Here is a 15,813-nt window from a genome sequence, read left to right on the forward strand (position 1 = left end):
ATCGATTATTTTAGCTCAATGAAGCATGGACATGTGTTGGACACTCATGGGACATGTGTTTGACACGGGTTCAAAGTATCCTTGATTAAAAAAAAATATATTGGACATGGTAGGACACTGACGGGGTTACCGGTAGGATTGATATTAGTATTAACGGGTCTGGTTTTGGTTTTCTGTTAACCCGGATCTTAACCCAAAATTAAATCCCCAATCCCCCCAAGGGAATCTCTCACTTTCTCAGTGCTAAATCTCTCTCACCTACGACGAACGAGCGACTGCGACAGGCTGAGCACAACAAGCATGATGAGCGCCTACTTACAGTTGAGCAGCTTCTTTGAGATCGGGAAACGAGGTTTCCTCTTTTACTCTTTATCTTTCCCTCCATGCAAGCAGACATCTCTCTCTCTCTTCCTGCCTCTCTCCGCAAGCAGACCTAGGTATTTAATTAATGCTAAATTATCTCACTTGCCTCTCTTTTTATCTGCCTATAAGTTTTCTTTTAAAGCCTTTAATTTTTTTCCTTATTTCCTTTTGATACCAATAGGGCTTAAATTTAAATTTAAGTTATTGATACAAATTCTGCTTAGTGTGATAAATTGATAATGTGATAGTCGGATATGGTGATATTGCTTTGATGATTAATCTGATATTATGATATGCAATATTATGATATGCGATATTATGATATCGAATTATGTTAAATTGTTAATCTTCTAATACACATTTATCTACTAATGTAGTTTTATTGCGGTTGAAAGAAAACGAATACTAAAAATACAAAGTCTAGTCAAAATAATGCTCCTTTGTGGAGATATAAGATATGTTACTAAAATGGAGAAATTGGGAGAAATTTGGTGTAATCATGATTTTAGATGCAACCATTGTCAACAAGTCTACAAAGGTTCATATTATAGACTCGGTTAATTTGTTAAAAATTAGGCAAGTGGTATCTTCTAGTAGCTTAATTGGAGGTGTAGATTTTGATATAGGAAGGACATCAAGAAAAAAGAGCGATAGGAATGACACCTATTGTGAATTCATTTAATTTTGGTGCTCGCAATCAATTGTATTGTAAGATTGCAAGATTGTTTTGTTCAGCTAGATTGTCTTTTCATATGACAAGAAACCCTTACTATGTTAGTCATATGATTGAGATCGGACACAGTTATCTCAAGCTGAGTGTCTTGTTTTCTTTAAAGAATAAAATTTTTTTGACTGTCGCGTTCGAACGCAGGGAAGTCGCGTTCGAACGCTCTGTTTGAACGCCTGCACACGTTCGCATATTCAGAGAAAGTATTTAATGCGTTCAATGTCGCGTTCGACCGCCGACGCCGCGAGTTAGAGTTCGTGGTTGAAGATCTTGTGTTTGTGCGCATTTAGCCCTATCGGCAAGTGACACTGAGATCGGTGCATAATTAAAAGTTGGTGCATTGCTAATTTGGGTTGTTTCGTGTATTGGAGCGAGTTGGCCCTATTGCGTACAAATTAGAACTTTCAGAGGGGCCGCGGGTGCATCTTGTATTCCACATATCCTTGCTGTAGGCTTGAGTAGGCGTTAGCCAGATAGTGGGTTCAAATATACCAGAGCCAATCGAAGAGATAAGAGTTTTCGAGCTAGTTCGTGTGCTGGCTAGGCGTAGGAGATGATGAGTAGGACGACTAGAGACAAAGATCCTGGTGGAGTGGCTTGGCAGGTCGTCCGACGAGTCTACATAAGAGCTTGAGTCGGGCATCATTGATTACTTCCTTGATTTTACACCTTGAGGACAAAGTGGCGGAAGCATGGTGGATTAATATGACTGGGATTGGACCTAGTTATCTCGAGCTGAGTGCCTTTTGTTTTCTTTGAAAATATTTTTTTTTTGATTATCGCATTCGAACGCTCTGTTTGAACGCTTGCACACGTTTACAATAGCACGTTTGATGTCACGTTCGAATGCTCTCGTTCGAACGCTTGCATATGTTTCCAAAGATGGGGAATGTATTTAGCGCGTTCGAATGTGTTTGACCACATTCAAACGTGATTAGCAAAACTGTACTATCTCTAGGGTTGCCTTTTGACTGTTTTGCTTGTTAGGTTAGCTTCTAAATATGTGTGAGACAATCTTGTGTTCATTATTGAATGAATTCAGTTTCTTCTCTAAATCTTTTTCTCTCCTACCATAGCTACGCCGCCTCTAACCTTCTTGATTGGTTTAACCCCCTAGACCCTTAGTGAAGGCCCATTTCTTCCTTTTCTTCTATTCTCCTTTGCATCCAAATATTCCCCATTGAAACCAAGATCACAATAGTAATATTAGAGTCACCGGTTCTCGGACTCATGACCACCACAAGAGCAATAGCCAATCGACGTACATCCATGGAGGGTACCCATAAAGATTGAGCCTACCACGCCCTTGACATCGACGGATAGAACGGATGCGAGCATGAGCGCGACTCTGACTGGTTCAGCGCCTACTATGGATCCAACAACATTGGTCTCCCTTTTCCAACAAATGATGGATTTACAACGAACACAGCAAGAAGAGATGAGAGGCATGAGGGAGGAGTTGAGGAACCTCACAGCCACCGTGCATATGCCAGAAATTCTAGCGCTAGCAAATCCAGTTGCAACGGTGTTGCCTCAGCTGGGAGCTAGGGCAGCCTTTGTCCAAAATGAGCCCTTGCTGCCACCACTCATCGACCCTAGAGGATATTACTAAGCCCTCTATGATCTACCAAGAGCCGCAAAAGTGGTGCGTCCAGATCTGAATCCCAGTCACGTCGAGGTAGTCGTGGGTTGGTTGAATCGGGACGACCTTAGTTTGCGCCATGAGAGAGATGACCAGAGGCACCGAGAGCACGATGTTGATCCTATACCCTCTTGCCATTAGACCTGAACTCGCGTATGATATGGGGTGCGGCAATCCTATACGCGAAAGAACGACAAGACTTGAGTTCCTTAAGTTCCAAGGAGGTAATCCTTTGGATTGGATTTTTCGTGCTGAATAATTTTTTATGTATCAAGGGACAATGGAAGATGTCAATGTGTTATCAGTGAGCTTCCATTCTTTCATTTGGAGAGCACGACATTACATTGGTATCAATCCGTGAGTGCCCACCAATTGTTCGACGGATGGTCAGCATTCGGAAACACCCTATCTAGGTGCTTTGGAACCTTAATCTTTGAGGATTATAACGTCACCTTATCAAAGCTTGTCTAAAAGACGTCGGTTGCTGCCTACCAGGAGTAATTTGAGCAAATCAGTAGTCATTGCGACCTCAATGGCCATAAGAAATCCTGATCAGCACTTTTATTTTTAGGTTGTGCGAGGAGGTCTAGGCTGATGTACTTTCTCTATGACCTAGGACCTTGAGCGAGACTTTTGAGAACGCAACTAGGATGGACCAGAAGCATCAAGCCTTGAGGAATGCTACCAAGCTTGACTGGAACAACATATTTACACGACCAACCAGGGTGATTGGCGTGTTGAGTGCGGCTGTGAGAGCACCAATGGCTGCAATAGGACTGTTGGGCTCTCCAAGGCTTGAACCAAGAGTACGAGGAGGTGTAGCACCCCCTGGGGTCCGTACTCTTATAGCTGTACAAATGAAATAGTGACGAGCTAAGGGGGTTATGTTTCAGGTGCGACGAGAGGTTTACTTCGTGCCATCGTTGTGCTAAGGCGACGGGTAGCGTTATGTTGATCGATGGGCATGAGGACGGAGGTTGATGGTGATGACTTGGTGACTAAGAAGATCAGGAAAGAGGTATACGAGGAGCTAGAGGTACTAGCCGAGATCTCCTTGCACACATTCAGGCACGAGCGCCTCGAAGACCCTATCCTATGGGTGGATGGGCTAGTCAAGAAACAGTGCGTGCGTCTCCTCATCGGCACGGGAGGCACGCACAATTTCTTGGACGACAACTCGTGCGGAGCATTAGATTTGAGATTGGACCCATCGTTGGCTTCGAGGTGACTATCAGCGACAGCACCAAACTGTGGGCTAACAACATATGCGGGAGTGTCTTTATTCGGGTGCGAGGCCACAACTTTATCATGAACTTGTATCCATTAGCTCTTTGAGGAGCGGATGTGGTCTTGGGTACCTAGTGGCTGCAGAGTCTTGGCCTAGTGACTTTTGACTTATTACAGATGTGACTCACTTTTTGGGGAGAGAGCCGTACAGCTTGACGAGATTTGGACGTAGTCGAGCCCCACTCTTTTGCCATTGATTGGAGCTTCCTGAAATGGTGATGCAAATCTAGAATGGTATGCAATGTTTTGGAGAACAATCGACCCAAACAAGTAACTAAAGTAAAATATAGTAAGCAATAACTGATAAGAAGTTAATTGATTAAAAGGATTACTACTAGATGGAAGGAGAGAAAACCACTCAGATAAGGCAGTAACTTCCTTAACTCTCAAATAGGTACGTTGATAGTAGAAAAGTCTAAAATATGGTGTAAGAAAAGACTTCAGAGTTTAGGTTTACCAATAAATGGAATAGTAGTGCTTTTACTTTGAAAACCAAGTCCTTTTCTTCACGTCCGGGCACCCGAAGACTCTCTTTCACTACTGGAATCTTTTGGACAGCAGCAATAACCAACGAAAAAATAGAGGGTGAAGAAGAAGAGAGGTTTAGAGAGGAAGTAGAAGAGATTAGAGAAGGATCTTAAGATAGAGTAAGAGAAAGGGAGAGAAAGAAAGAGAGAGAGAGAAGAAGAAGAAGACCACAGGGGAGAAAGTGAGATATCTCAAATAAATCTTATTCCAACCTGTCCTTGTGTCTCATGCAATAACCCTTAAATAGGTTAACAACTTTAATTCTAATTGATTCTAATAGAAACTTATTTCCTAATAGGACTCTAATTGATCATCTTACCTAAATTGATTGATCCAATTTAAGTAATAAATCAATGTGGACATCCCCCACATATAAGCTTACCATAACTATCAATTGAGATTCTAATAGGAATTTATTTCCTAATAGGATCCTAATTGATTAAACCTTACCTAAATTGACTAACCCAATTTAGGTAATAACTCAATACGGACATCCCCCGCATATAGGCTACCATATCTGTCAATTGACTAATTCAATTAATTATTTGAATTAAAAATCAACAATTAGACCAAAATTGGACTCGAGTAATTCTATTTTGGTCAAATTGAAGATGATGCCCACATCAATTCCCTGTGGGTGAGAAAAATCTCGACTCCGACGAGATAGCCTCCATATATTTCTGGTATAGATCTTCTCGTAGTCTTCGTAATTCATTTTCTTCGATCCAGCTAGCGTCAGAAATGGAGCGATCTCGCCATCGAACCAGATATCGTCGATGTGTACCCCGTCGTGTTTTCGTCTCACGCACATCAAGTATATCATCAATCTGGTCAGTATCTGTTGATTGCTCAAAATGTAGTGAACTAACATCTGTTGGTTGCATTGGGCCTCCATGATATGTGAACAAATCAGCAACATTGAAGATCGGCGAAGTAGACATCTCAGGTGGAAGTTCTAATAAATAAGCATTACTTTCCAACTTCTGCAAAATACGAAAAGGGCCAAACTTTCTCCTGCTTAGCTTGTTGTGCATCCCAACTGGAAATCTTTCTTTTCTAAGGTACACCATCACAAAGTCACCTACGGCAAAATCTTTCTCCCTGCGGTGTTGGTTTGCTGCTTCCTTATATTTGTTTGTAGATACTTGCAGCTTTTCAAGAATCTCTTGGTTTGCTGCTTCCTTAAAAGTACTACTATTCCACTTATTGATAAACCTACTCTAAAGTCTTTTTTACACCATATTTTAGGCCTTTTTACTATCAACGTACCTATTTGAGAGTTGAGAAAGCTACTGCTTTAGCTGAGTGGTTTTCTCTCTTTCCATCTAGTAGTGATCCTTTTAATCAATTAACTTCTTATCAGTTATTGCTTACTATATTTTTCTTTAGTTACTTGTTTAGGCCGATTGTTCTCCAAAACATTGTATTCATACTAGATTTGCATCACTATGGGAAGATTGCGACACCTCTCACTTCCTTGCTAAAGGATGCCTTCCAGTGGATCGAGGCACCGACGAAAGCATTTGAGGAGTTGAAGACTGCCATGCTGACCGTACGGATGTTAACGCTATCCGATTTCGTAAAGCCATTTGTGATTGAGTGTGATTCGTTTGTGTTAGGTATTTGAGCTGTTCTTATGCAGTTCAGGCGGCCTATTGCTTATCTCAGCAAGGCCTTATCAGGGAGGAAGTAGTAGCTTTCTTCTACATACGAGCGAGAAATGCTCGCTATCTTACACACGGTTTCCAAATGGAGATTTATGGGGAACGGGTTCACACTTCGACACAGTAGAGCTGGGTTACCAAGCTGTTAGGATACGACTACGAGTTGCAGTACAAGAATGGTCGAAAAATAAGGCGTTGGATGAGCTCGCACTCGTCAAGCTGGCGGCTTATTCAGCTTCTGTACTTTCTTTTCTTGCTAACGCCTGCAAGAGTTCACAAATACAGAGAACAAGAATTATGCGTTCGAACGTCTGCATACGTTCTCAATTACAGAGAACGAAAAATCCACGTTCGAACGGCCTCGGGTATGTTTGAATGCATCGTGGCGAAAACAATTTGTTTTTAGGGTTTTATTTTTATTGTTTGAGTTCAAAGGGTAGCCCCTATGTATTATGGAGTACCCTAGTTTAGTCATATTATGAAATCATATTTTCTTCTCCTATCTCTCTCTATCTCTCTCTCTTTCTCTTCTTCCTTCTTGCACTAACTTCTCATCATCCCCTAACCTTCATTGGTTAGATCTTACTCCTCGTCTGTTGGCCTTACTTCTTTTAGGAGCGACCTCTTCTTTCTCTTCGTTCTATTTCCATTTACATTTGCCAATATTCTTATCCATATATCATTTTCTCCTTCCTTTCCACCATCATCAAGATCTCCCTTCAATCCAAATAATTAACCCATCCCCATATTGGTCCTGTTCTTAACACATAACTCACTTGAAAAAAATTGTTTATTACCCAAAAATATTTGTTTATAATCTAAAAAGACCCATTTACTACACGAATGACTTAATTAAATTCAAATAATTTGTGCCACCCGATAACCTGTTTATGATCCGTGTAATCTGTTTAATAAACAAGTCATGTTAGTATGTAAAATTTTTGACATGTTTAGTAAACGGTTCATGTTCGTGTTTGCGTAATCTTAATCCGATCTAAACCTGGCCCGATCGGATTGCCACCCCTAGTAAGAGTGGGAGAGTTAAAGAGTGGGAGAGATATTGAGATCGACTATGGTTGATCCCGATCCGTTTCGATTGATTTGTCTCGGGATTGGCCAATATTGGGATGCATGATTATATTATAGATTAGTGATTTTTTAGCTTTAATAAAATAAAATAAATATATGTGCCAAGTTAGAGTGAGATGGTTTCAAATTTTTGTATGGTGTTAACTCGGTCAAATTTGGTATTTGTTAAATCTGCTATTCAATCGATTCACATTCTACGGTTTTGCAAAAGTTTGTTGCATAACTTTTGGGCTTATACTGCCAATCATGCAACCCTGGTATATCGTCTGAGGAGTTGACTAAGATGTACGTGCCTTATAGTTCTTAATCACTCATATACGTAGTTCTGCTATTTGTCAACTGAAAAAATTATTATTTGTTTTGGAAATTGGAATAAGCCAATAATTGATCAATTTGGTTCTTCTATTAGTAAATGATTTCATATTTTTGAGCAAAAGACATTTGTGTTGTAATAATTCAAGGAACTTAGACTTTTTTCTAATTTTCTTTCTGAGATTGGAGTTTAAATTTATTGTGCAGAGTATGGAGATGTTGCATCTTACCGTCTCTCTTTGGGTGAAGATACGAAAGCAATCAATCAATTGGTACACTATATTCTTATCTTTCTACCTTATTTTTATTCTTCTAGTGATTCTGTAAATGACTTTCTTTGAGTTATGCTGCTAATTTTCATGTTCCAACACTTTACAAATATTTAGCTTGATATAGTTACTTGGTTCTTTTTCTGGTATTATCAGATAATACAATGATAGATCACGTAATAAGTACCGGTGGACAAGTACTGTCCCTGACTATTGAGAGTTAGATTAATGCAATTATGTAATAGGCCAATGGGCTATTAGAAAGATGTGTACTGCTGTATAAACCTGTTGGGCAACAGAGAAGACATAGCCTTTTGATCTAATTATTCAATTATGCCCATGCTTCCGCTCGCGCCACCACATCCTTGTTTCCTACTCTTGCCTACCTCGCGCTGGGCCTTTTCCCCACAACCGCTGTGATGCGGTGAGGGCCTTAGGGGGCCCTACTTCTTGAAAGTGCATCCATGGATGCGCTTGTAGAGGTTGATGGTGTACTCCCTCGTGACACCTCCTCCTTTCTCCACCATTGCCGTTATCGCTAAAGCTTCTACTCCTTGAGACCCTTTTTTTTTTTTTTTTCAAAACCCTAATCAAGGAGGCACACGATTGAAGACTGCTTCCTAGACTGCGTGAAGATTGCGACATGAGAAGTCGCTATAGCGTGGACCATGCCAACACCCTGTCTGTCTGTGGTCTTTGGTGAGCCACGTAGAGACACTATGGATGTGAAGGAAAAGCTGAGATGACGGAGAAGCTCTTTGGGAAACTAGATGATGACAATATGAAGGTGTCGATGAATCTGATGAAGCGGGCAGAGGCTTTGGCGTCAATGTCGGCACTAGGGACACAACTGCAGTTGCCGAGACTAGAGCTCCTTCCAGTGGATTTGAAGCTTGATAGACTAGCCACGTAGTTGAGTTGGTCATGGCGGATCATAGGTGTCGTGGCGAAACGAGGCCTTGAGGGTTACCTGATAAGAGAGGAGGAAGAGCCCAGACAAGGGACTGCTGAGTGGAAGATATGGAAAGCTACACACATGTCACTGTATATTTGGTTGCTCAACTCCATGGTCCCGTCGATTGCCACTACAGTTGATTGCATTCAGAGTGTGAAGGACATCTGGGCAAAGCTGCAGAGGACCTATGCTGGAGGGGGAGCAACATGAGGGTGTTCTTGATTGAGCAGGAGATAGATATTGTTTTCCAGAGAGATAGGATTGTTCAGGAGTATGTCATAGAGCTAGAGCGCCTTTGGACTGACTATGACCATTCCTTGCTTGTGACAGTGTGGAATGATCCTAAATGCAAGATAGGGCTGTCCCTGCCCAAAGGAGGACCATGCAGTTCTTGAAGCACCTCAATCCTGCATTTGATCAAGGAGCGCAATTTTTTTTGGCTCAGACGAAGATTTCTACACTTCTGAGGCAATTGTGACTATGAGCAAGAGGAGAGTCAGAGGAAGTTACTATCTGATGCCACTGCACTTCTAGGGATGCAATCGGCCTTGGTGGCATTGTAACTAAGCCATAGTGAGACTCGCAGATGCTACAACTGTGGTGAGGTGGGTCGTTTGAGTAGGGCTTGCCTCATAGAGAGAGAGAGAGAGAGAGAGAGAGAGAGAGAGAGAGAGAGAGAGAGAGAGAGAGAGAGAGTGGCTAGTGGACGAGGACAGTTTGGTGGTCGTGGACGTGGCCGCAGTGGTTGACGAAGAGGCAGAAATGACTCATCTGGAGGTTCAAGGCCAATTTGATGACTGAGAATTAGGAGACTCACTCGGCCTACTAAGCAGAGGAGCAAGAGGTCCTTGAGATATGGAGGAGGATGAAACTGGCTAGTGATGATAGCAAGGAGACCACTGCTGATGGAGCCTTCACACCTTCATCCAAGGGTAACGTTGCCACTTATGCCCACTTGGACACAGGTACTCATGCACATGCACTTACCCACCACAAGAGCATCAGAATGGATAGTAGATGGTGCATCTCAACTTGTCATGGGAGCTCAGCATGAGTTTTTCACCTACACTCGCCTAGCAACTTTAGAAAGCATTCAAGCTGCCTACCACATAGCCTGTTGTAAGCAAGGGTGCTGTTATGCGTACCAAATCCATGACCCTTTCTAATGTGTTGCATGCTTCTTCTTTTCTTGTAAACCTGCTATCTGTTGGTACCATTATTCCTAAGGTCTTCCAAAAGAAGGGGACATGCTGGAGACTTAGGACTGGCACATGGCGTAGTGGCCTATGGTACTTGGACAGAGAGAGGATGGGCACAGCTCTAGGATCTATGGTGGGTATAGTAGAGGCAAGAGGACTAGGTAGGAGTGTGGAGGATGAGCTGCTATTACACCATTAGCGCATGGGACATTCTTCTTTTAGTTTATTGATTCTTTTGTATCTGTCTATGCATGAGAAAGCTGACCAACACAAGTGTGTGATGCATGTGAATTTGGCAAGCATACCAAAAGTTCTTATGTGAGATCTGGTTATAAGAGTCCTTGTGCTTTTAATTTGATACACTCGGATGTATGGGAGCCTTGCTCCACAAATTCTATTTATGACTAGATATTGTGACTTTCATTGATTGTTATACTCGTGTTACTTGGTTATACTTGATGAAAAATAAAAGTGACGGGCTTGCTTATTTCAACGATTTTCATAAGGCAGTTCAAACTTGATATGGTGCAGTGGTGAATGTACTGAGGTCTGATAATGGGACGGAATATACAAACAAGGCCCTAGATGAGTTTTTGTTAGCTCATGGGATACATCATCGGACTAGATGCCCTTACACACTAGTTCAGAAGGTGTGGTGGAGAGAAAGAATAGACATCTACTGAAGATAGCCCGATGCATGATGATCTCCATGAATGTTCAAAACATTTGCGGGGACAAGCGGACTTGACAGCCGCATACTTAATCAACATGATGCCTTCTAAGGTGTTGGAGTGGAAGACTCCATGTGAGATGCTGAAGGGAGAGAATAAGTGCATTCTTCCCTTAAAGGTCTCTAGCTGTGTGTGCTTTGTGAAAGACAATGACCAACAATGGGAAAACTGGATCCCAGGGCGATGGAGTGTATTTTTGTGGGCTATTTTGCTACTCGGAAGGGATATGTTTGCTGGAGTCTAGTAGAACGAAAGTTATTTGTAAGCATGGATGTCACCTTTCGAGAGCTAGAGCCGTACTACTCCTCAGATGTCACCTCACCTTTTGATGACTTGCCTGATATTGGTGACATTAGGCGAGGAGGGGAGAATAGCGGTGGTAAGACTCAAGTGACTGGGGGATCTATCTCGTACCTTTGCTCTATGGGGGTGTCGGATGAGTACGGTTTGGAAGATGGAAGCCAAGAGAATTAGATTGAGGAGTTGAGAGTGTACATGAGGAGGAAACAGATTGAGGGTCTGCAAAATGAGGGTCTTATACATGTGTCGGTTGTGATTGATGTGCTTCAAAGTTCCTTGGCTCGGCATGCTTCAACTCTTGAAACATCTACATCGCCTTCCAGGGATATCTTTGATTTCGTGATTCGTTACTCTTCACTATCTATTCGTGATTCGTTACTCTTCACTATCTATTGCGATGGGGTGGAATTCTCATAGCAATGTGGAAAATCCCCCTTATTGCTTTGGTTACCAACTTGACATTACTCACTTTGTCTCATATTCTAACTTATGATATGTATATGGAGCATTCGTTGCATATCTGGACATGATCTGTATACCCAAATGTTGATAGGTAGCAAACGAAGACCCAAAGTGGTAGGCCACCATGCTGGAGGAACTTGGGATCGTCGATAAAAATGGGACATGGGAACTTGTGTCACTACCAGTGAAAAAAGATAGTCGGGTGCAAATAGTCTTCACAGTGAAGCAGACTTCAAAAGGGAAAGTTGAACGCTACAAGGCACGATAGGTGGCAGTGGGGTACAGTCAGACCTTCAACATTGATTATGATGAGACTTTTGCGCCTGTGGCAAGTATAAGCACTGTCAAGACACTTATCTTTCTTGTTGTGAGCAGTGGATGACGATTGCACCAACCGGATGTGAAGAATGCGTTTCTTCATGGGGATTTGCTGGAGGAAGCGTACATGTTTTAACACAAACCAAACAGTGGGCAAGGTATGTAAGTTGAAGAAGACACTGTATGGATTTAAGCAGTCTCCTCGAGCTTGATTTGACAAGTTTAGGAGAGCTATGATAGGCATGGGATATCAGTAAATCAATACTGATCACACAGTGCCATACTACTATGCTCGCAGTTTATGTTGATGATATGATCATCATGGGTGATGATTAGGAAATTACCCAACCGAAAATGAGGACTGGCCAAAGAATTTGAAGTGAAGGACCTAGGCTTGCTCAGATTCTTCCTTATGGTTGAGGTGTCTTGTGGAGTAAAGGGGATTGTTCTATCTCAGAGGAAGTATGTGCTAGACTTGTTCACAGAGACTGGCATACTAGGCTGTAGGTTTGTAGTCACTCCTATCAATCAAAGACACAAGTTGAGTAGGGATGCTGGAGAGCTAGTTGATCGAGAGAGGTATCAGAAATTAGTAGGCCGGTTGATTTACCTGGGTCACACTCATCTTGATATCTCATTTGCAGTGAGCGTGGTGAGCCATTACATACATGACCTAAGGAAAGGTCACATGGATGCAGTTTACCACATTGTAAGGTATTTGAAGGGTTTTCCAGGAAAGGGGTTAATGTTCAGGAACAATGGTTGCTTAGGCATTGAGGCTTATAGTGATTCTAATTAGGCAAGCTATAGATAGAAGGTCCACCTTGAGTATTGTGTTTTTATGGGAGGTAACTTGGTCTCCTGGACAAGCAAGAAGCAATTAGTGGTAGCACGGTCTACAGCTGAAGCGGAGTACAGAGCAATGGCACTGGGAGTCTTCAATTTGCTATAGTTGAAGGCTCTCCTGGTGGAGTCAAAAATGGACCGACATACTCACATGAGGCTTTTGTGTGATAATAAGTCAGCCATTAGCATTACCAGCCAAGGTTCAAAAAATAGGGATCGGGATCTTTCGGAAAAATAATACGTATTAGCCGGATTGGCCGTATCAATCGGTTAGATTGGATCGGATTTTTTTTAATTACAAAAAATTCTAAGTATTATTTAAAAATATAGGAACATTTTAAAAAATTTAGAAAAGATGAAAAAAATAATAATAATTATTCACATATGAGCCCTAAAAATTAAACAAAAGTATTTACTCAAAAGTAAAAACTTCGATGAATACTAAGCTAGCTCTCGTAAATCTTTGTGGTTGTCTTAATCATAATCACCATAAGTTTGTATATAATGATGTTTAGGGCCTCGTACTCCAAAGAGTGATTGCATCATATCATTTATATCAAATGAATCTTATTGTCTTTGAGGTGGATAATAATTAATATGTGGATCTTGTATTTGAGGATACTAAAGATATTGAGGAGGATAATAACTAGCATATCGATCATGTGATAGTTTCAAACAACAAATACTTGATGAACTATAGTCATAGGAAACAACATCCTGATAACGTCGTTGATATGTATGTACATTCTTAGTTTCTCTGTCTTCAATCACTATGCCTTAATGACTTTCCTCAGCAATTGTGGAAGAGACGATCTCATCACTAGGTCTATTATCAGGATCATCAGAATTATCGCTAAAACTAGTAGCTATACTATCTCTTACTGCTGAACGACTTGTACCAACCTCTACTCTAATTGTGTCTCCTCCAATGTCTTATCTTAACCATGGGTTATCTTTTTTATCTGATATCTATCTTTTACTTCTTTGATCCATAGAGTCAGGGGTTCTTTTAAATGAAAAACATAATTTAAATCAATCAACTAATCATTTTTTGTCTTTTTTTTAAAATTTCTCTTCCTCAATCTCATATTATAATGGCAAAATACTAATTTCTCTAATATCTTCATTGCTAATCGATTACTTATTTTGGTGCGGATCAAGAAAAATGTGGTCCAATTTCTTTCATACTGTGATGAAGATACACTTTGACTTAATATCTTTTTTGCTATTGATGTCAAATTTAGTGTCTCCATCCATAAATGGATCACCATTCAATTGGACTATTATGAGATATAGCTGCAGCAACTTTAGTAATACTAAATTGGCCAGCTCTCAATCTATATTTTTTTATTTGAAATATATTATTGAATACATTTTATAAGAAATTGAATATATTGAAACTTGAAACAAATAATTATTCAATTATTCAATTGAATAATGACTTACTTCTCTATTACAAAATATTTGCTTATGAATATTAGGCTCTAGTCTGCTGATTATTTTTCTAACTCGTAGCAAGACTTTAGTATTATTATTGACATTTGTAAAGAATTGAAATTTGGGATTCAAAAAATATCCTATAGAAATTTATAATTTTAAATTTGTAAGCATTCAAATTTTAAAATATTTAAAAAATAAATAAATTAATTAATTAATGCTTAGCAGCAGTGTATATATCTCTATGTAGTTGTCTGTTTCATCTGGAATCAATCAACTTCTACCATTTCCTATAACTTTTGCCTATATTTTTTTATTGACCTTTTTGCTAAGTTCATAGGCTTGTATAAGAAACCCATTTCAAACTAGATCTGCGTCGTTGGAGTTCATCGGAAGTTTGTCAGCTTTTGACCTTCATATATTACTAGATTAATTTTATGATTTTTGACAATATCTTTCAACATGAGATCAAGACAATGTGCAGCATATAGTGTTCAATATAAATGTTGTCTTTTTATAATAAGTAATTATCCAACAATCTTATAATTTTTCTTATTATCAATAACCATTTGGACTACCATTTCCTCACTGATTTCTTCTACTACCTTATCTATCAACTAAAAAATATAATTTGTACTTTTAAAATAAGTAGTAGTATCCACTGACTTGAAAAATATTATCCCATTGCTTAAGTACACTAGAAAATTAATTATATTTCTTTTGTTTTGTATGGTCCACCTATCACATATCACTGTATAATCAAATTCATCGTAAAACTTATTAAAAGTCTTAATATAAGTATGAAGCTTATCTACCTTTGAGTTAAAATATTTAGTAGTAATATCTTTTGAACTAGGAGGCGGAAGACTAGCCCTACTGGCTGTATAGCATCCACCATGGTATGATAATAAGGGTTATCAGCTACATTTAAAAGAATATAATTGTAAAAGAAAAATTTAGAGATAGCCCTACTAATATATTTCTTTGTATTTTCTATCCCTTTGAGAGCTGTCTCTTTAGTAATTTATGACCCATTTTTCTTTGAAGATATGTATCCAATGGTCCAATATTTTCAGACTTTATTGTAAAACTTGTAACACTAGGAGTTACAGTATTATTGCTCCCCATATTTAACTTTCTCCCTGCATGTAAAACTTGTAACACATTGTCTGGCAACATTGTGTTGATCTAGATCTTTGAAAGCTATCACCAGGTCTACCACTGTTTCTTCTCATCTCCTCCTCTCTTTGTGTATTTCTGTTTTCTTTCATTGCTCTCCTCAACATCCTCCCCACTTTCTCACTATTATCATCATTAATATGTTTATAGTCATGCATTAGTTCTTGATTAATTATTGACTTTCTTCTTTGTGCAATTTGTTTATCCTTATTTTGATTTATTAGATGAGCCAACATTTCTCTATTGACTTTCAAATTAACTTGAGTGCAAGCTACTATATTTCCTTATCTTCTAGCAAAATGTTCTTTCAAATGGCTGATATCACCATTCATTTTTTTCCACATCAGTTACATGTGACACGCATTTTGTTTAGCTAAGAGCAACATAATGTTGTCAGACAATGTTTGTATCTTGTGACTTATTTTGGAGGCATTTTAATTTATATGTAAACACCTAAACAGAGATCAAATTAAAAATATAATTAAGCAAATATTTATTCTCAATT

General features: G+C 39.7%; 1 protein-coding gene across 1 annotated transcript in view; it reads left to right on the forward strand.

Moving 5' to 3' along the window:
- Nucleotides 1-15,813, forward strand: part of LOC140766969 (protein PIR) — a 59,152-nt gene that overhangs the window by 2,855 nt on the left and 40,484 nt on the right. The window contains exon 3 of the mRNA XM_073106694.1: nucleotides 7,820-7,884. Coding sequence (XP_072962795.1) covers nucleotides 7,820-7,884 — 65 coding nt within the window. The remainder of the gene's footprint in view (nucleotides 1-7,819; nucleotides 7,885-15,813) is intronic.

The sequence above is a fragment of the Typha angustifolia genome, chromosome 9 (genome assembly GCF_048772165.1).
Source record: "Typha angustifolia cultivar Huaian chromosome 9, ASM4877216v1, whole genome shotgun sequence".
Classification (NCBI taxonomy): Eukaryota; Viridiplantae; Streptophyta; class Magnoliopsida; order Poales; family Typhaceae; genus Typha; species Typha angustifolia.